This window comes from Leguminivora glycinivorella, chromosome 17 (assembly GCF_023078275.1).
Source record: "Leguminivora glycinivorella isolate SPB_JAAS2020 chromosome 17, LegGlyc_1.1, whole genome shotgun sequence".
NCBI classification, from domain to species: Eukaryota; Metazoa; Arthropoda; class Insecta; order Lepidoptera; family Tortricidae; genus Leguminivora; species Leguminivora glycinivorella.
The window spans coordinates 21,898,661-21,919,685 of NC_062987.1; the positions used below are offsets into that span (position 1 = coordinate 21,898,661).

At 39.8% G+C, this 21,025-nt stretch overlaps 1 protein-coding gene across 3 annotated transcripts in view; it reads left to right on the forward strand.

The window, feature by feature from the left end:
* LOC125235386 (indole-3-acetaldehyde oxidase-like) overlaps positions 1-10,987 on the forward strand; it is a 29,991-nt gene extending 19,004 nt beyond the window's left edge. For 2 of the 3 annotated variants that reach the window (XM_048141937.1, XM_048141939.1), the window contains 5 exons: positions 1,100-1,295; positions 7,643-8,406; positions 8,488-8,680; positions 9,407-9,540; positions 10,250-10,987. In XM_048141937.1, coding sequence (XP_047997894.1) covers positions 1,100-1,295; positions 7,643-8,406; positions 8,488-8,680; positions 9,407-9,540; positions 10,250-10,372 — 1,410 coding nt within the window. In that variant the 3' untranslated portion in view covers positions 10,373-10,987. The remainder of the gene's footprint in view (positions 1-1,099; positions 1,296-7,642; positions 8,407-8,487; positions 8,681-9,406; positions 9,541-10,249) is intronic. The other variant, XM_048141938.1, reaches the window with a different exon arrangement.
* Positions 10,988-21,025: the final 10,038 nt, after the last annotated feature.

Sequence of the window (21,025 nt, forward strand, 5' to 3'; positions counted from 1 at the left end):
CTTTCTATCCATCCACTTACAACAGTGAAATGTAAAAAAATTGTTCGGGATTGGATACATAATTTAGACTATGAGCAAACAGAGTCATTATTAAATTGCTGTACTAGGTAATCATCATATATTTTGCTCTAAACTCAATCTGTATCGCATGAATGCACAAACACACATACATACAAACACACTCAAACACACACACACACACACACACACACACACACACACACACACACACACACACACACACACACACACACACACACACACACACACACACACACACACACACACACACGCGCGCGCACGCACGCACGCACGCACGCACGCACGCACGCACGCACACATACACACACACATAATATATCTAATACACACTACTTATACACTTATAATTTGTTTCTAATATTATATACACATGTAAATAGCCATTTTTGTTTTTCCTATGACATAGACATAGACATAGACATTTTATTAATAATATTATAAATATTACACGTTCATCAATAAAATTATTTAACAGCAATTAAATTAATTATGTTAAGTATTAGTTATTACCAACATGTAGTAAGAAAGTTATTTCGCCTAGACTTTAGACTGTCTCACTATTGAGAAATATTATACTTTTAACTTAATTTTTCTGTACCTAACGTAATTTAACGAGTTTTGTATTGGTTTGTAGACCCCTACCTTGCCGCTGGAAGAGCGGGGTCTCCTGCTACAAGTATTGATATACTTAATAGGAGGTCCCAACCCTTTCTTACCTTGTAACACAATATCTGTGACCAATAAACGATTTTTCATTTTCATTTTTCATTTTTCATTTTCATTAACATAAAATTGTTATAAGTAATGATCATTATAATGTAAAATTGTATGAGAAACATTTTCGGACTACCAATAATCTATATACCAATTTTATATGAACTTTGGCGCACCCCTATATAAACACTCGACATGTTTCGATCTTTTACGCCGCGTTTCCAACAAGTGAAGGCGGGGTCGTTACTCTTTGAAAAAGATCCTCGGAAACGGATCAAAACATGTCGAACATGCTAAAAATATTCCAAATATGTTTAAGTCTCACGGGAGTTTTATACTTTAGATTGCAGTGGATCTATTCGGCAAGATTCAACTGTGCAAAGAGACCCTGTTCATGGACAATGGACACCAGATCGACGAGCCGCTCTTCCTCCCCGTGCTGGACGTGTACAGCAACTGCTACGACAAGCTGCGCTGGATCTTCCTGGTGTTCAGCGTCACCACCGACAAGGCCTGCAACACCTGGTGCCGCTCTCCAGGTCTGAACCATAACACCAACCCTTAACCACCCTTAGCTACCCTTAACCAACGGTGCGGCAAGACACTTGACAATCCGGTGAGACAAGACACTTGACACTCCGGTGACACTAGACACTCCAGTGACACTTTACACTCCGGTGACACTTTACACTCCAGTGACACTTGACATTCCAGTAAAAGAATGGAGTGAGGACAGGAGTGACGTCACGAACGGTAACACACACTATTGCGCTCGTGCTATCGCCTTCTTAAATAAATAGTGATTCGATAAATTGCCTGCACAGGTCGTTATCGTTGTGTGCACTGGTGTCGTATAAAGCTGTGTGAGTGAGCGCTGCCTGCTGCGCGCTAGTGTTAGTGCGTTGATAGCACTTTTATAGGCGTAATCACAAAGTGACTTTTTTTACGTTAGTGGGTACCGTGAAGAATTGCTCGTAGTCATAAAACGCCATCTAGCGGCAGACGACGGAACTCACTTGCATTTCAATAAAGGCGCCATCTAGCGACAGCTGCCGGAACTCCTTGCAAGAAACCTTTACTAGGCAAAGCGAATTACTGCACTATGGGAAAGTGCTCGAGATGCGGACGCTACCTGTCGTCGAAAGGTGCCGCCACTTGCGCGCACTGCCGTGGGGTTTTCCACCGGCAATGTGAGGGAGTAGTGCTACCAGAGGATGTAGCCGTCCCCAAAGGTTGGCTCTGTAAGGTATGCCATACGAAGCAGAGCGGGGACAACAGCTCGCAAGGCGACAACAAAGCCGCGCCTTCTTCTGCTGAAGCTGCCCGGCCCGCACTCTCTCCTGCCGCTCCCGTGCTGCTTGGATCGCCCTCTCCTGCTGCGCCCGCGCCGTCCGGCACGCCCGCTCCTGTCGGGGCCGGAGCCGTGCTGACCATCCCCCCTTCGCCCGCCTCGGTATCAAGGCCACTGTCGCCTGATGTCGACCCCAGGGAGTTAGACTGGCAACAGAGACTCGATAAGTACATGGAGGAGCAAAGGGCGTTTCGAGAGGAGATTCGGGCCACACTGAGAAGCCTCACGGATCGCATGAATGGAGTCGAGGGCCGCCTGGATGCGATCGAGAGAAGAGTAGCAGAGGTGGAAGCGGCACCCTGCGGACCTAGCGAGGAGGTGAACGAACTGCATCAAACAGTGTCACGGCTACAGCAGGAGCTGAATGAGCGGGACCAGGATGCGCTGCTTGCCGACTTAGAAATCGGGCATATCCCAGAGGAGAAAGGGGAAAATGTGGTGCATACGGTGACGGTTGTCGCCGCCAAGCTGGGCGTGACGCTGGAGCCCCGCGACGTGGTGTTCGCTGAGCGGGTCGGCGTGGTGGAGCGGGGCGGGGCGGACGCCGGGGGGGAGGGGGCGGGCCGCCCGCGCCGCGTCGTCGTGCGGCTGGCGCGGCGCCAGCTCAGGGACGAGCTGCTGCGCGCCGCGCGCGTGCGCCGCACCTTCACCTCCACAGACGCGGGCCTGCCGGGCCCCCCACGCCGAGTCTACTTCAATGAGCGGCTCACGCGCGCTAACCGCCTGCTGTTCTACCGGGTCCGTGAGGAATGCAGGAGTCAGCAGTGGAAGTACTCGTGGACGAAGAGAGGCCGTGTGTACGCCCGGCAAAGCGACGGCAAGCAGGCGATCTGCATGAGGTCCGACGCCGATGTGGAGCGGGTTTTTGGGCGCAAGGCAGTTTGATTGCAAGGGTTTTATGGAGGTATAAATGTAGTTATACTTGATATTGTTATGTTCTGTGTATTCTTGGTTGGATATGGCAATGCAAACTTCACTAGCGAATATATTTATAAACTGTTCATATTTTACTTCTACACAAAGTTACACCGACTGTTTCGCTTTATGATTATATACACTTATACTGTCATTATTTTTACATTATATGATATCTTATTAATTACTACATACTGTGTTCATGACTCAAGCCAGTGCAACTATTATATTTATAATAATTAAAAAAAAACAACTGAAAATAGGTTTGTATAATGCAGGTTCCTTAGGCACAAACCAGGACAATCTTATAGCGGCTGCAACTCGACTAGATTTTGACCTCCTCGCTATTAATGAAACTTGGCTGACTGCAGAGAGCGATGGCCGGGCTCCGGTGATACCTGGGTACAAGTTCCGGCACATACCCCGGCCGCGGGGTACCCGTTCGCGCGGGGGAGGCGTAGGGTTTTACATCAGACGCAGCCTCAATGCCCGTACATTCTCCCACCCTGTCGACCCCCTGCACAGGTTAGTGGAGCAAATGTGGCTTACTATGACGGTTAATGGGAAGAAACTAGTGATAGGTACAGCTTATCGGCCGCCATGGATGGACATAGATTTATTTTTTGACGCAATTTCTGACACAATAAGCTCAATTCCCAATTATGACAATATAGTAATACTAGGTGATTTCAATATTAATTTATTATCAAATGCTGACCCAAGAATAGTAAAATTTAATAATTTCTTGACATGTTTTCATCTAAATCAATTAATCTCACAGCCTACACACTTTACAGAAAAAAGCCAGACCTTACTTGACGTGGTATGCACGGATATGAGACCAAAAAATACATATAACGAACATGTAGGGTCACTCTATGGTCACTGTCTCGTAATCTGCGAATTTAATATTAAATTGGATAAACCTAAGCCATATTGCTTAACATACAGGCCTCTCAAAAACATACAAATGGAGTATTTTGAAAGAGACTTACAGTGTGTGAAGTGGGACTGCTTGTCAAATTGTGGAAATGTGAATGATATGGTTAGTGTTTTCAATAACAGCTTACTATCTTTATTTAACCTACATGCGCCTCTTAAAACAATCAGGCTCAAAGGAAATTCTAACCCATGGATTACAGACACAGTCAAGGATATGATGCGACTACGCGATAAGGCTGCAGCTGACTATCATAAGAACCAGTCTGAAGGTAAAAAACAATATTACAAGGACATGAAATCCATAGTAAACAGGGCTCTATATTATGAAAAATCAGCATATTTTAAATTAAATATAAATAACAAAATAAACGACCCTAAGTCACTATGGAAAAATCTAAAATCAACTTTATTGCCTAAGAAAAATACTGAACTGCCGAATAATTTCAACGATCCTGAAATAATTAATACTCATTTTCTGACTCTTCCTGGTACTTCAAAAATTAGTATGTCTGATCTCACCTATTATGAATTTCACAGGTTTAATAACTCCATCTTTCATTTACACCCAGCTAACTCTGACCATATAATTAAAATTGTTAAGAGTCTTAAGTCAAATGCTGAGGGATGTGATGGAATTACTTTGAATATGTTATTATTGACATTTCCACACACTATTGACATAATCACCAAAATAATTAATACCTCATTTTTGACATGTACATTCCCTGATATCTGGAAACTAGCTCTAGTCAGACCATTACCAAAAATATTAAACCCGTCTGAACTCAAAGATTTAAGACCGATTAGCATCCTGCCCTGCCTCTCTAAAATAATAGAAAAAGTGGTGAGTCAGCAGTTAACTGATTATTTAGAGACCAACAATATCTTACCAGATGTTCAGTCGGGTTTCAGGAAGGGGCGCGGCACAGTGACAGCCTTGTTGGATGTCACTGACAACATCTTGTGTTCCCAGGATGAAGGGATGTGCACGCTGTTAGTGCTGCTAGATTTTTCCCGGGCTTTTGACTGTTTAAATATTGATTTGCTGATTTCTAAGCTTGCTTACTATGGATTTGACTGTAATGCAGTAAAGTGGTTTGATAGCTACCTCAATAATCGATATCAATGTGTAAAATTGAGTCAGAGCAATGGTACCACACAAACTTCAGTTCAGGCCGGCCTTAAAAGAGGAGTTCCTCAAGGATCAGTTCTCGGCCCGATCCTATTTATACTGTACTCCGCAGACATAGCCACACAGATCACACACTGTAAGTATCATATCTATGCCGATGATATTCAAGTTTATATTACTTGCAAGCCAGGGGAAGTAGATAATGCAGTCGAAATGTTAAATCATGATCTTGGCAAAGTTGCTGCTTGGGCCACAAAAAATGGTTTAGTGCTTAATCCTAGCAAGACCAAATATTTAGCTTTTGGCAGCAAGCATCAACTGACCAGACTTAATCCCACATCCAAAGTATTGTTAATGGGGCAATCAATTGAGGAAGTGCAAGAAGCTCGTAATCTAGGGCTTATTATGGATAGCAGCCTTCGATTTGAGTGTCACACAGTAAATGTAGTCCGGAGTTGTTTTTACAAACTGAAAGTACTTTATAAAATAAGGCCATTTGTAAGTGAGAGTGTGCGTATACAGCTGGTCGAGTCTCTCATACTTTCCAAACTAAATTATGTTGATAGTGTCTATGGTCCACGTCTACTTGCCAAGACTAAGAAACTTATACAGCGCGTCCAAAATGCCTGTGCTCGTTTCTGTTTCAGTATTCCTCCAAGATCACATGTCACGCCTTTCCTTAACAAGCATAATATGTTAAAATTGCAACATCGACGCAAACTGCATTTAGCCTGTCTTCTCTTTGGTGTCTTGAAGTTCAATGCCCCAAAATATCTGTACGACAAGCTCTCGATCATCAGGGCGCGTGAACGCCGGCAGTGTGCTGTACAGCTGGTGACGCCCCGGCACACCTCATCAGCATTCCGTGGTTCGTTCAGATACGCCAGTACGAAGATCTGGAATAACATTCCCCCGCCTATAAGGAACCTGCAAAATGTATATAGTTTTAGATGTAAACTAAAAGATTTCATGCTTCAACATCAAAGAACGCAGGAAACTTTGAGTCATGACACTAGTTGCATATGATCTAAACATATAATATATCCGTACCAGTCGTTTTTGTCCCATTTGCATTGCCATATCACTCCAGCTTGTTAATTTATGTATGTTTTTTAGGTTAGATCACGCTGCTTTCTGTGTCGCGGAATGCCCATTTTACTTGAGGCTGTAACATTACCGCAACCGCATATACACCGAAATAATAGTCTTAAGGATGTTTGTTACATGACGCGACCACATCAGTAAAACAAATTATATTTGCTTGTGCTTTGTAGCCTTTTTCGCTGCGAATTGCACCAATAACACGTTAGTTACGTTTGTTGCCACCGGGCTGGGTGGCGCTAGATGCGGCAGGCTGGGCTGACAGCTGATGTGGTCGCGTTCAATGTAATGTATGTAGTTGATAATGTTTTATTAAAATTTGTGTTCTGTTATGTTTTCCTTTTTTTCCCGTTTTTTGTGATTTATGTGTATTCTTGGTTTTTTTGTGTATTCTTGTGTATTTATGTGTATTCTTGGTTTTTTTATGTAAATAGTTTTATTTTTTCTGTCTCTTTTCTTCATTTTCTTTTTCTTTGTTGTGTGTTTGTTATCTGTCGTGGCATCACCGAATGGGCCCTACGGAAGACCAGCGCTGGCTTCCAGCTAGCATTATGCTGAGTTGGGTCCATTTCGTGATGCGCACTTACTTAATGTTCTGTTCTCTGTTTTTTGTCCTATTCTTGTGTGTACATGTACGTACGTGTTTGTGAGCGTCATGAATAAATGTCTTTTATCTTTTATCTTTTATCTAAAACTTTACACTCCGGTGAGACAACACACTAGATACTCCGGTGACACTAGACACTCCGGTGACACAAGACACTCTGGTGACACAAGACTGGCGACACTTGACACTGCGCAAAGAGACCCTGGTCATGGACGACGGGCACCAGATGGACGAGCCGCTGTTCATCCCCGTGCTGGACGTGTACAATAACTGCTACGACAAACTGCGCTGGATCTTCCAGGTGTTCAGCGTCACCACCGACAAGGCCTGCAACACCTGGTACCGCTCTCCAGGTCTCAACCTCTTCATCATCTTTTTTGCATTATCCCGGCATTCGCCACTGCTCATGAGAGCCTGGGGTCCGCTTAAACAACTAATCTCAAGATTTGGTTGACAGTAGTTTTACGAAAGCGACTGCCATCTAACCTTCTAACCCACAGGGTAACTAGGCCTTATTGGGCTTAGTCCTGTTTCCTCACAATGTTTTCCTTCTCACAAAAACCACTGGTACGCGGTATCATATCATTGGTACGAGCCGCGGTTCGAACCCGCGACCTCCGGATTAGTGGCACGCCCTTATCTCTAGGCCAGAGCTTTTAACCTATTAGTAGGAGGACAATTGCTTGCGCATCGATGTCGAAAGTCTTTGTCTCTCTTACACTGTTTCATAATAAACGTGATGATTACGTTTTGTTTGCTACGATTAAGATTGTGATAAACACCTGAATATTTTTACATTTAGATAATTAATTAAATTTTTATACGAATCACATTTCAGGAACTTTGGAAGCAATTGCTGCTTGTGAGTTCATCTTAGAACGAGTAGCATATGAAATGTCTCTTGATCCGCTAGCAGTGCGTCTTGTCAACCTGAACCTTACCGACGTCGCGCTCGTAGAGATGGTGGAGAAAGTAAAACACAAGTCAGACTACGCGAACAGGCGAGCTGCTGTTGACAAGTTTAATAAAGAGAACAGGTGGAAGAAGAAGGGATTGAGATGGTCACTTCTTAAATGGGTGCCATTCTATGGCCAATATTTTGATGTCACCATGTCAGTCTATAATGACGACGGTTCTGTCTCCATAACCCACGGTGGAATCGAGATGGGACAAGGGCTTAACACTAAAGCTGTTCAAATTGCTTCACATTTCCTTGGTATTCCGATGGATAAGATTCAAATAAAGGCCAATCATACCCATATGACTCCAAACAGTCTGGTGTCTGGGGGAAGTTTGACTTCGATCAATGTTGGAATTGGAGTTCAAAGGTGCTGCGAGATATTGTTGGCAAGATTGGCTCCACTTAAAATTGGTCTACTGAACCCCACCTGGGATTTGTTGGTTAAGTTGGCATACAAGGCCAGTATTGACCTTCAAGCGCACGCTTTCGTGTCACTGTTTGATACGCAGAAGTATGAGGTTCATGGAGTGACGGTGGCTGAAGTTTTGGTGGACATTCTGACGGGAGAGTGGGAGCTGCTGAGGGTCGATCTTATGGAAGATGCAGGAATGAGCATCAGTCCAAGTATTGACGTGGGTCAGGTAAGCGTGATATGAAATACCTATGGAACATTTCTTAAGATAGTTCTTTGAGTTTTCACTTGATGGTTGGTCCTTTGGCAGGTGGAAGGCGCCTTCATAATGGGACTGGGTTACTGGACGACAGAGCACATGGTGTATGACCAGGAGTCCGGCGAGGTGCTCTCGGACCGGCCCTGGAACTACCACGTGCCGCAGGCACGGGATATCCCGCAGGACTTCCGCGTGTATTTCAAGGATAAGTCATATTCGGAAAAGAGGACGCTTGGAGCTAAGTGTAAGTTTGGTTTTTAGAAATAATTGACAAAGTAGGGTTGCATCAACCACATTTGACAGACACATCATCGTGACGCAGCAGACGTCTATGGAACTTCCCATTAGTTAACGTTAAAAGTTAACGAACGCTTTAACGGTCACAGACGGTTTAATGCAACCGGCCCTAAATTAGGTAAAAGAATTAGACAAGTAAAACATCAACTAGATGGACCCTCTAAGTATATTTTTGTAGGACTTACTTCAGATAACTTCATGGTCATGTGTGGAGAAAGTTTAGTGTTCTTCTGGAAATACTTGGATGTGACGTGCCGTTTCATTGTATAAGGAAACAGAATAGAATAATAGTTGTCGAATGGAATGGGTGTAATGCACCAGTCAAATGATGAAAATTTTGGCATCTGTTCTAACATTTAACCTGATTTAACGGAAGCACTATGTAGCTTCCATTAAATGTTAGAACAAAATCTGGGAGTCTATATATAGCAAGTTGTAATTTCCTACAACTAAGGGGGACTGAAATCTTCTCGAGGCTGAGGAGTAAGGTTAGAGCCGGCATAGCTTTACAAGTATTTGATGTTTCATAAGCTCATATAAAAATAGATGATCTTTCTTTATCTTAAGGTACCTCTGCAGCTTAGTTTTTATAAGTCCTTACATGTCTATTTTGTGCTGTGTTGGTAAATAAATATCTTTTTTTTTTACTGATTAATATATGTTGTTCCTTCAGCGATCGGTGAGCCCCCAATGTGCATCTCGGTGGTGGTGCCACTGGCGATTCGTGAAGCCATCGCCTCTGCACGCTGTGACGCTGGGAAAGCGCTCAACGAGTGGTTCCAAATAGGTACCTACCGCGCGTTACCGGTACTTTGTCTGACATGAACATCATCCTGCTTGCGTTATCCTGGCATTTGCCACGGCTCATGGGAGTGTGGAGTTCGCTTTGGCAACTAATCCCAAGACATGGCGTAGACAGTCGTTTTCATGGAAGCTACTGCCATCAGATCTGACCTTCCAACCCGAAGGGTAACTAAGCCTTATTGGCATTAGTCCGGTTTGCTCACGATGTTTTACTTTACTGAAAAGCGACTGGAAAATATCAAATGACATACACATAAGTTCCGAAAAACTCATTGGTACGACATAGGTACCTCCGGATCGAAAGACGCACCCGTGTGGTCACGGGTTAAGAATTTCACCACTCCCTTTCTTCCCGTAGGTGTCGTGGTGTCGTAGAAGTCGACTGTGGGATATGGGTTAAATTGTGGCATATAGGCAATGTCACAATTTGGATTTCTTTCAAGCCCTTTTTGCCAAGAGTGGCACTGAAACTTAGTAGTTCATGTGCTCTGCCTACCCCTTTATGGGATACAGGCGTGATTATATGTATATATGTATTTTTTACGAAATAGTCACCACTTAGCATCTCTTTAGTTTTTGGTATGATAAGCGGAAAGATTCCACCGTACTGTGTAAAAAAATTGAAATTTCCTTACTTTGAGAACATTTTATGGTTGCTGCTACTATAAATTTAATATGCATGAAATAAATATTATTATGTTTTCTTTTCTAGATGGACCGTACACCAGAGAAGCTATTCACATGCACACAGAGACAGACTGCCGAGATTTTAGGTTTAAGAAGAAAATCAACCCTTTCCCATTTTAACTGTTTGATAAAAATATGTGCCTACTAGTTATTGTGTACCAGAAAAAAAATGCACTAGAATAATTTTTTGTGCAAAAATGTTTGATTAAGTGTATGACGCATTAGATAATTCAAACACATTAAATGTAGGTATTTTGGTACCTACCTATCGTTTAACTTGGTACTTAATGCTTTTTTTATTATGCCAAAAACCATATTTTTCTTCTTTCTTGAAGCTTTCTTGTTTCGTTATTTAAGATATTTATTCCATAATGCAAAATAAACTCAGCATTTTAGAAATATCTAACATTAACACAATTATTAATACTTGTTAAAGTGAGCCGACTTTTCAAACAGATAATCATACCATTCCGCTAATAATACCAATTTAATAATACCAAGTTAATTTCCGCTAGCTTAAGGTTGTCTGGAAGAAATCGCTCTTTAGCGATAAGACCGCCTGTTGTTTACCTTTGTTCGTGTTTCTTCCTTGTTTTGTATTGTTGTATTTTATCAAGGTGTGCAATAAAGAGTATTGTATTGTATTGTATTGTACCATATATAAGAATCCATAGAAAAATAACTTATAATAAAAATTGTATACACATATAAAATAAATTTTCACTTTAGTTCTTAAATATTTACTAGAATAAGTTTTACTCCCCAGCAACACTATTTTTATTCTACCCTATGATATAGTACCTTGACAGCGGTATTGGATTCAGATGAAACTCTTTGTTGTCAGATAAAACATAATAATTTATGAGCGCACATAACGGCCGCAGTAAATGTGACATAATAAATTGAATAATAAAAAAATACTGATTTTATGTAACACTGCCTAACCCTTGAGGCAGAGTAGATCAAACAACAGTAGTCCATCTTTAAAAAAAAGCAAAAAAGCAACGTGCTACAAGTACATGCCGGCGGCCGCGAGTTCGCGGCCTAATCAGGGGTGGCGCGCCTTCTCACGGAACGCACGTTCGCACTTTCTATTGTTATTTTACGTCGCGAGTTTTTTTTAAGGTTCATATGCGATGTTCGCGTGTGGAATGGCTAACAATGCTAAGTTAAATATGTAGACATCATGAATAAAATATGTACCATAGGACATTCTTACACAGATCTACTATTGATTAAGTCCCACGGAAAAGTTCAATAAGGCTTGTGATGTTGGAACTTAAACCAAAATACTGTATATATACCTATAAAGTACCCAAGACTTAAATATAATAGTATAAAATTTTATCTGAGTCATTAATTCGTTCTAATCCATAGGCAACCCTATCGTCCGACGCTGCGTACGTGCGGCTGGTTTCTTTGTAAAAATTTTGTAGGCATTTAAAAGGCGGCATTTCGTGAACATCAAAGCAGTGGGCCTTCTGTACTTGTACTATTAATATACAGGACGCTACCTGCACCGATACGCTGGCAGCGTCCTACATTTCAGCCACCACTAAAAATGCCGGGGCGGCGGCTGACGCCCGAGAGCGTTTTAAAAGAAATAAATATAGCTGTCTCGGCACCAATTACGAATTTGTAGCTTTTGGTGTCGAGACACTCGGTCCGTGGGGTGGCGGTGCGCGCGGGCTCTGCAGAGAACTGGGCAGGCGGTTGAGGGAGTCAACGGGGGACCCTCGCGCGGGCAGTTTTCTCGCGCAAAAGATTGCAATCGCAATACAGCGCGGGAATGCTGCCTGCGTGATGGGTACCTTGCCACGTGGGCAAGGTTTATTATTTTAGGTTTTATTTTTAGGTAGTTTTAGTTTATTATTTTAAGTTTTATTTTTAGGTAGTTTTAGTTTATTTCTTTAAGTTTTATTTTGTAAGTAGGTTATTTTCATAAACTATTGTTGTTTTTTTTTAAGTATTAACTAAATAAATGCTGATTAATATACATAATTATATTCTGTGGTATAATAGCTCTGTGGGACCTGACCTGATATCTTCATACAATACACAACTTTATTAATGATTAACACCTAATATTCAAAATACTTACATGATGACAAACAAGTCATACCACAGGAAAATAATGAAATAAGACACTATGCGATACTTAAACGATTTTTTTAACAACACTTTCACTGTTGGATTAACTTCTACCGAAGTTATTTTCTAAGCTTTTGAAAAAAAGGGTGGTAAGAAATGAAGAAAGACAGACGAAATTTTGAAACAAAATTGGATGTACACGCAAAACTTCACATATGTTTTTTTATTTCAAACCCTGGAAAAGACTACTGTTTTATTCCCTGTACTATGTCGAACGAATGGAATGTATCGTAAAATATTTTGCCGAAATAAAATTAGGTTATTCCTGATTGAAGAATAGTAGGGTTTATAGCCAGACTGGAAAAGGTATGGTGCTGGTCCAAGCGGTACCATAAAATTTATTGTATACCGTTTTATTGTATCGGAGAGATTTTACGGTAAATATTTGTTTTTATTTGAAGCTTTGGAATTTCATAATATAAAGTTTGGAAGAATGTCTTGTGCGTTATTTATTACCTCCATTAAATAAAACATAAGTATTACGGCGATACGCGTAGACCAATAATGTTAGTAGATAATTTTGCAAAAAGTAGATATATAAAAACAATAAAGTTTATTGTATTAAAGTGGACAAATCTAGATAAGCTGTTTCCGATTAAATATTATATTATTTTCAGTCTGTCCATAAAATAAGATTTCAACGGAGCGGAGTAGCTGCTAAAGCTTATAAAATGATCTGATTGCTTTCAGCGTAGTGATGGTAAGAAGTTTGAGTCAAAATATATAATACAGGATGCTTTTTTATGAGATCGGAGGCAAGCAAGCAAACAGAGGGCCATTTCTCGAAACTACAAGTTACAATTTACAAGTGGTAGTCAATGTCTAATATGACAAGTTGGAAAGAGACTTCCGCTTGCATCTTGTAACTTTCAGTTTTGAGAAATGGGCAACTGGTCGCTTGATGGCAAGCGATCACTGCCGCTCGAAACAGGCCCCGTAGCCGAGTGGCATTTCTGCGAAACGCCAATACGCAAGAGCGATAGAGATAGAAAGAAATATTATCGTGAATTCGTGAGCGTTTCGTGAGCGTTTGTGCATTCGGCTACGCACACTGGGCTTACACTGAGAGAAAATACAACCAGTTTTCATGTTCGTTCAACAAGTTTTTTGGTTAAAATAGCGCCTACGTGCTCTTTGGTTCAAACAACAAGCTACTTGTCATTTGAATCGGAAATATATTTGAATCAACAAGTCGATTTTATAAAAACAACCGGACACATATTGTTTTAAACATACGTTTGGCTGATTCAAACGGATAAACCGCAACAAGTCGAACTTGTTAAATTCACAATGCAAATTTCTCTCAGTGTACGCATACATAGCCAAATTCACAAGGCTTACGATAATGTTAATCTTATTAGCTTCCTATCCCTCTTCCGTATCGGCGCGACAGGTCTAGACTGCGCTTTGATCGGTGTCTAGAACTACGTCTACTTAACTAGTCTATCTTTCAATCATTATGTCAAAGAAAGGCATTCGATCAGTCATATAAACTATTTGGTATAAGCACACCTCGGACACCGGCGATCAAATATATGAAAGAGGCGCGTTCCTAGCACACAGTCTAAGCTCGTGTAGGTGAACGCGTACTATGCTTGTATGAGTTACGCCGTGTCTTGCGTGGGCGACGGTCGCGCGATGGTCGCGCGACGGCGATGCGATGCATACGAAATCAAACCTTATCGATATGGAAGTATGAGACGCGACGGCGACGGTCGCGCGACGGTCGCGCGACCGTCGCCCACGCAAGACACGGCGTTGCATATGACAGGTCGACTGTTCGCGTTTTTGACAGGCGGTAACTGTGAGGTAACTGAGAGGGGGTGGGCGGCACTTTCAGAGGGGAGCGGGAGTGGCCATACTGTACGATAGTACTCTTTATTATACTGTGGTATAAGTATATTTATCACTAGGCTTAGGACTCAAATTCAAATTCAAATTCAAATTATTTTATTGCATTAATCACATTACATAATTAGGTGGTACAATAGATAGTGCGGTATACATGTGACACCCTGCAAGGGCACAGCAATATACTTAAAACTAACATGCACATACATTATTTTTAATGTAAGGGAGAGAGCCATCAACATTTTCACTCCTCGTTTGTGTCTTCAAAATACTCGTTTAAATTATAGTAACATTTTTGAATTAAATATACTTTTAAGCGTTTTTTAAAGAGTGGCAGTTTTTCTATACTTCTGATCGAATTTGGTAGGTGATTGTAAATTTTTATAACCATATACGGGGGGCTTGACGTAACTATTTTTAATGTTGAGAGGGGCAATTTCAGTTTGTTTAAGTCGCGATTATTTCTTTTCATTTTTGATGTGGTCGGAGTAAATAAATTCATTTGATTTCTTACAAATTTACATGATTCCAAAATGTACATGGAAGTGAGGGTCAACGTTTGAAGTTCCCAGAAGTGGTGCCTGCATGACTCCATCTGAGCTATGTTTGAGAGTATTCGGATACACCTCTTTTGGAGAATGAAAATTTTTTCTGTCTCGCAGCTATTTCCCCACAGTACGATACCGTATGACATTCTAGAGTAGGCATAAGCATAGTAGACAGAAAGAGCTGTTTGGAAGTCGGTCGTTCGTTTGAGGTGTTCTAGGGCAAATTTAAAGGAGGAAAGCTTTTTTGCTAATCTCTCAATGTGAGGTTTCCAGTTCATGCTAGTGTCGAGGTCGATGCCCAATACTGTAGCTGTGTTTACTGATTCTAAAGTTTTATCATTATAATTAAACGTAATGGATAGTGGTTGTTTTTGATAGGGCTTAAATTGAATTATTTTAGTTTTTTCTAAATTTAGTTGAAGATTATGAAGGTCTAGCCATTTCTCGATATTTTTCATTGATGATTTTAACTTATTTTCAGCTTCTAGTTCATTAGAACATGAAAAAAGCACCGAAACGTCATCTGCAAAAAGAGCGCTATGATGTTCTATTGCGTTTGGTAGGTCATTGATATAGATTAAAAATAAAATACATCCGAGGACGCTACCTTGGGGAATTGAACCTCTAAGATTTACTCTATCTGATCTGAAATATTCTATTTGACCTGTCGCATAGTTTGTATGTTCTATTTCAGTAATCTGAGAGCGATTACTGAGGTAGGATGCAAACCACTTGTGTGCTATTCCTCTGATTCCAGTGCTATATAATTTATCTAATAGAATATCATAGCGAACTCTATCGTACGCTTTGCTCATATCGAGCAGAAGCCCGACAGCGTATTTTTTGTCGTTTATTGCATTTATGATTTCTTGCACGTATTTGTAGATAGCTAAAGATGTAGAACGGTTTGGTCGATCCGTCTTGGTTTTCGTGTAGAATTTTGAATTTTTCGTAGAATGAGTAGAGTCGCTTAACCATTGCCGTTTCAAATATTTTTGCCGCATTAGGAAGTAACGCTATAGGCCTATAATTATTTATATCTTGCTTATCACCTTTCTTATAAATTGGTTTTACAAGAGAGATTTTGAGTGCTTCTGGAAAAGTTCCTTCGGGGAAGGATTGATTTATTAGCCAAGTTAGGGGGTAAGTTAATATATCGGCACAAGTTTTAATCAAAGTTTGGGGAATCTCATCTACTCCAAATGACGTTTTATTTTTAAGATTTTTTAATATTGAGTTTATTTCTTTGGGCTCTACTGGACTAAGGAAGAACGATTTATTGATTGGATTGGTTAAGGGCATCGTACTACTGGTTGGTAAGTGAGAATTTCCAATGTCAGTAAAATAATTATTAAAGGTATCGGCTATTTGTATAGGATCTTGTATAATACTTTTATCTGAACTTTTGATCTGAAAATTATTTTTATTTTTCGCGCGGTTTTTGTTAAGTTCAGTGTTAATTATTTGCCATATTGTTCTAGATTTGTTACTTGACTTATTTAGTTTATGTTTATTGTTTAGCCTATTTGACGTTTTAATTGCTTTTTTTAATATTTTACAATATTGCCTATAGTACGATCGCAGTACCTTACTTTTAGTTTGGGATACAAGGAGTTTTAACAATCTTTTATTATGGCATGAAGTTTTCAGCCCCGGAGTTAAATGGGTCTTTTTAAGTTTTGGTTTAATTTTGACATTCTTTTTGGGAATACATTTATTAAGAGCTGATTCTAAAGTGGTTTGAAATGTATTATAATTTTGATTCACATCGCGAGTGTATGAAAGTAATTCATTCCAGTTTACCGCTTCAATTTCATTTCTGAACTTCCCTATGTTATTTTGATTATAAAGTCTTTTAAAAACAGTTAAGTTTTGCATATTTGGGGTTGTAATTGGTATTGTGAGCAAGATAGCTCTGTGGTCTGAAAAACCGAAATCATGGACTCCTATTGTAGAATCTTTGACGTTAAAGTTGGTAAATATTAAATCAATGCATTTTGAACAAGTTTGTGTGACACGAGTTGGCTCTCTTACTCTTTGATGGAGGTTGAAAGATAACATTAAATTTGACAGTCTATTTTTTTCGCTATTGTCTGTGAGAAAGTCTATATTAAAGTCTCCTCCTAGTATAATGTTTTTATTGCTATCTTTAAGATTAATTAATTGTAAAATATTTGTGAGGCATGAAAAATATATTTCCGGTTCTCTCTTACTATTTGGCAAATATAAGGTAATGGCGCCTATTAACGTGGTACTTAAGCAGATTTCAAAAGATACCAAAAAATTAAGGGTATCAAAGCTCATTAACGACCACAAATATTTTTTTTATGGAAGAGTATTTATTGAACTATTAGTTTTGAAGAGTTTTAGGATCATTTTAGTTTATTATATGTCATAAAATGATTATTGAAGCCAACATACCTAAATTTTCTATTACCGTGGTAATGAACAGGTTGCAGTTCTATTAACGCGAATTGAGATTTCATTACCGAGGGTATGAATGACAGTGTTTTTCTGCCATCGGTAAATAGAAACCCATCTCAAAATTCGGAGCTTAATACCGACGGTTGAATATACAAATTATGACAAATACATATACCTATACTATCCTCCTTTATGAATACCCACAGAAGACTCAGTTTCACCTAAGAAATCTGTACTTACGGTACACTAAATGTCATATTTTGATACAAGACTAATATGTCGCTCGGTAATAGATACTTCTATAGGAACCCATTACCGACCCAAACAAATATTGCATGGATCGGTAATAGATTCTTATATATTCTATTACCGAGGGTTATCTGATCGTACCATCGGTAATAGGCATAAATTGGAGTATTATAAAATCTAATTCCGACCCATAAAAACAAAGTCATACAGATGTATTTTCATTACAAATCAAAATAAAATATTGCTACCTTATATTTAAACCAAGCTTACATAACTGGTAAGTAAGCATCAGACTTTATGTCAATGTTTAAAAAATTGACAAATTAACGGTTTTCATAGAAACTACGAAATCAGTCATGAAGTTTTTGCTAAAAATTAAGGTTTTGTTGAATAATTTTCATACCGCGTAAATAGTTCTTTGATAGCGTGAATAGATCAAGATTGAAACAACTGTAAGACATTATATAACTGATCACATATACTTAAAATAAAGCAAAAAGAACTAATATCACTACTTTAACTATTACCGTGGTATACCACAGTAATAGAATCTACTCACGAAATGGCGCCTTTCACCGCTGTCTTTTAATTTCCACTTTAAACACATTTCCAGGCTAAACAATACGTAAAAAGTACTCAGAAGTCATGTAGAAAACTATAAACAATAATTTGAAAAGCATAACTTTCACCTGTTTGCCATAATTATTACGTAAACTACTAAATGAGATTGGAGTTCACTTAGGTTTAGCGTCACACGTCAGTATGACACAACCACTTCTCGCGGCCCCGTGGCAAAAACTGTCAAATAGCGAGCGTCTTCTTTCATTCACACTCTCTATCGCCTATATGTGCGTTAGTCAACTAAACAGGCTTCCTTTGTGTGAGTAACTTTTTTTAAGAAATTGGTCGGTTTGCCTATAAAATGCGTATTTGCAAATGCGGCGGTAATGGACGTCGATTTCGATATCCGCGTTGATAGCCGCCGTTACCTTATATTTAACACTAAAAAGTTTATTTGCGGGAGCTCAACCGCACTTATTTCTATGATTTTTTCTAAAGACATTGATGTTATATCAGGGCGATCACGGCATTCAAGTCCATTTTTTGAGGCTATTAGCACGCCTCCACCTACATATTGGGAGCGAGAGTATGATGAGCTGATGGTGTAGCCGGCTATTTCCAAAAGTTCTTCTTTTTCTTTGTTTAACCAAGTTTCCGAGATGCACAATATTTGAAATTGTTTTTCTTTTTCTTCTGTAAATGCCTGTAATATGTGAGTCTTGTTCCATAAACTTTGCATGTTTTGGAAGAAAAAATGTATGTTAGGAACGAAATGTAGAGGAGTCTTTTTTTAAATGTATTTCCTCATTTTTATTGGTATTGGTAGGGTTAGGTTTTGCTGCAGAACTTTGAGTTGTCGCACTTGTACTCAGTTTAGAGGTGTGTAGTACCGCATTGGACGGTCGATCTTGTTTGGGTGGACTAGAGAGTGGCAGCCTGTACTCTGTACCGTTTACAAATACCTTTCCGTTTCTAACTATTGGGTGTAGTCCTTGCTTTCTTGCGCTCTTGAGTGTATCTCTGAGTGTACGTCGGTTTTCTAAAGCTGTAGCATTCATGAATTCTGCGACTACGATGCCTGTATTTTTTAAATTATATTTATTGTTCAGAATATAATTTCGCATCCTTTTACTTATAAACTCAACTTCTATCGGTCTACGGTATCCGTGTTTGCCAATTCTACGTACATTCTCGATAAATCCATTGATATCCGTTCCGAGTATTTCTAAGAAAAAATTGGTGATGCGCTCTATAATAACGTAGTCGTTTTCGTTTGGGTATTCATTTAACCCATAAAGTACGAGTTTTTTGTCGTGTTCCGTTACTACTGGTAATTCTTGCGATTTGTTTCCGAGCTGATCGGCTATTGCAGCTAGTTTGGAGTGTAGTTTTTTATTCTCTGATTCTAATAACTGAATTTTTTCGCTAGCTAAATTAATATCTTGCTGAAGATTCTCTTGAGTTCTGGTCAGTGTTGCCGAGCTAATTGAAATATCTTCTTTGAGCCTGTTTATTTGCGTGCTAAATTCACCAAATAAAGCCTGTTTTATATTGTTTGTAATAGACTCCGTCAAGGTTTCTTTCATTGCTTCGAACTCATTTTTAATTAGTTGACTGAACCTATCAAAAGAGATGTTGTCGTTAATTGTATCATTAGGGTGAGGTTCTTCTATCTGATGACAAGGCGGAGTGCATGTTAGGGCTGTATTACTTAGTAGGTTAGATATGTCCGAATCACTATTCATGCTCACATCTTCTATTTTTTGAGTTATGTTGTGCATGCCTGCTGGTGACGCTGGTGTGTTATCATTTCGGCAGCGGCGTGTGATTAACTCACACGCAGGGCATGTCCAGCCAGCTTTCAACTTGCGTTCTTGCTCTCTAAAAAATGCTGATGTTATATTCAGACACTGATAGTGGTAGCATCCTGAACATTTAGTGCAAGAAAGCCGATCCATTCGGTCTATTCCAGAATTACACGCTAAGCAATTCATCGTTGCGCTTAAAACGTCCTCTCCCGTAAAATCGCTGAGAGCTTTGAGGTCGCGCGCGTTCTAAAGCGCTGCAGCGCTACAGCGCTGCGTTTATCAGTAAGCGGCCGGCCGGTCGGCCGCGGATGACTCACCTCGCCGCCGCTGCTCGCTACTTGACTCGCATGGTTATAAAGGCCGTTGTGAGTTTTTTTTTTTTTTTTTTTTTTATGGGATAGGAGGCAAACGAGCAGACAGGTCGCCTGATGGTAAGCGATCACCGCCGCCCATGGACACCCGAAACACCAGAGGTGTTGGAGTTGGAGTTGGGTTGGAGTTATTTTTTAAAATGTTTTTCGTCATAACTTTCCTAATACTGTATTGTTTTTGAAGCGGTTTTTTTCACTATGATGCTCTTCTCACTGTCTTGAAATCAATATATCTCACACACGTAAGGTACAACTTTTTAGCACGTTTAAGAATTTATATCCGCGGAGGTAGTAATAGCATGACTGCCTTGCGCTAGCGGTAACGGACGACTCTATCGCATACCGTGGTTCTAAAATCCGTGGAGTCGCCATATGAAAAATTTTCGAAGTCAAAGTCAAAGTTCAACAGTATGATGTCATATTAAATATAAATATTTATACATACTGTCACATCGTAACTTTCATTATAATCGAACGTAGTTAATTTTAACTAATAATGTTATTATTAGTAAATATCATAATCCCATACTAATAATGTTGTTATGTACATACAAACATACATATAATCACTCCTGTAGTATTCCATAAAGGGGTAGGCAGAGCACATGAACTACTGTTTCAGTGCTACTCTTGGCAAAAAAGGGGTTGAAAGAAATCCAAATTGTGACATTGCAGTGACAGGTTGCCAGCCTCTCGCCTACGCCACAATTTAACCCATAAATATCCCACAGTCGATTTTTACGACACCCACGGGAAGAAAGGGGTATTATTAAATAAGATTATGATTAGGCTTAGGACTTTTTATGGCATACCGTAGTTCTAAAATCCGTGGAGTCGC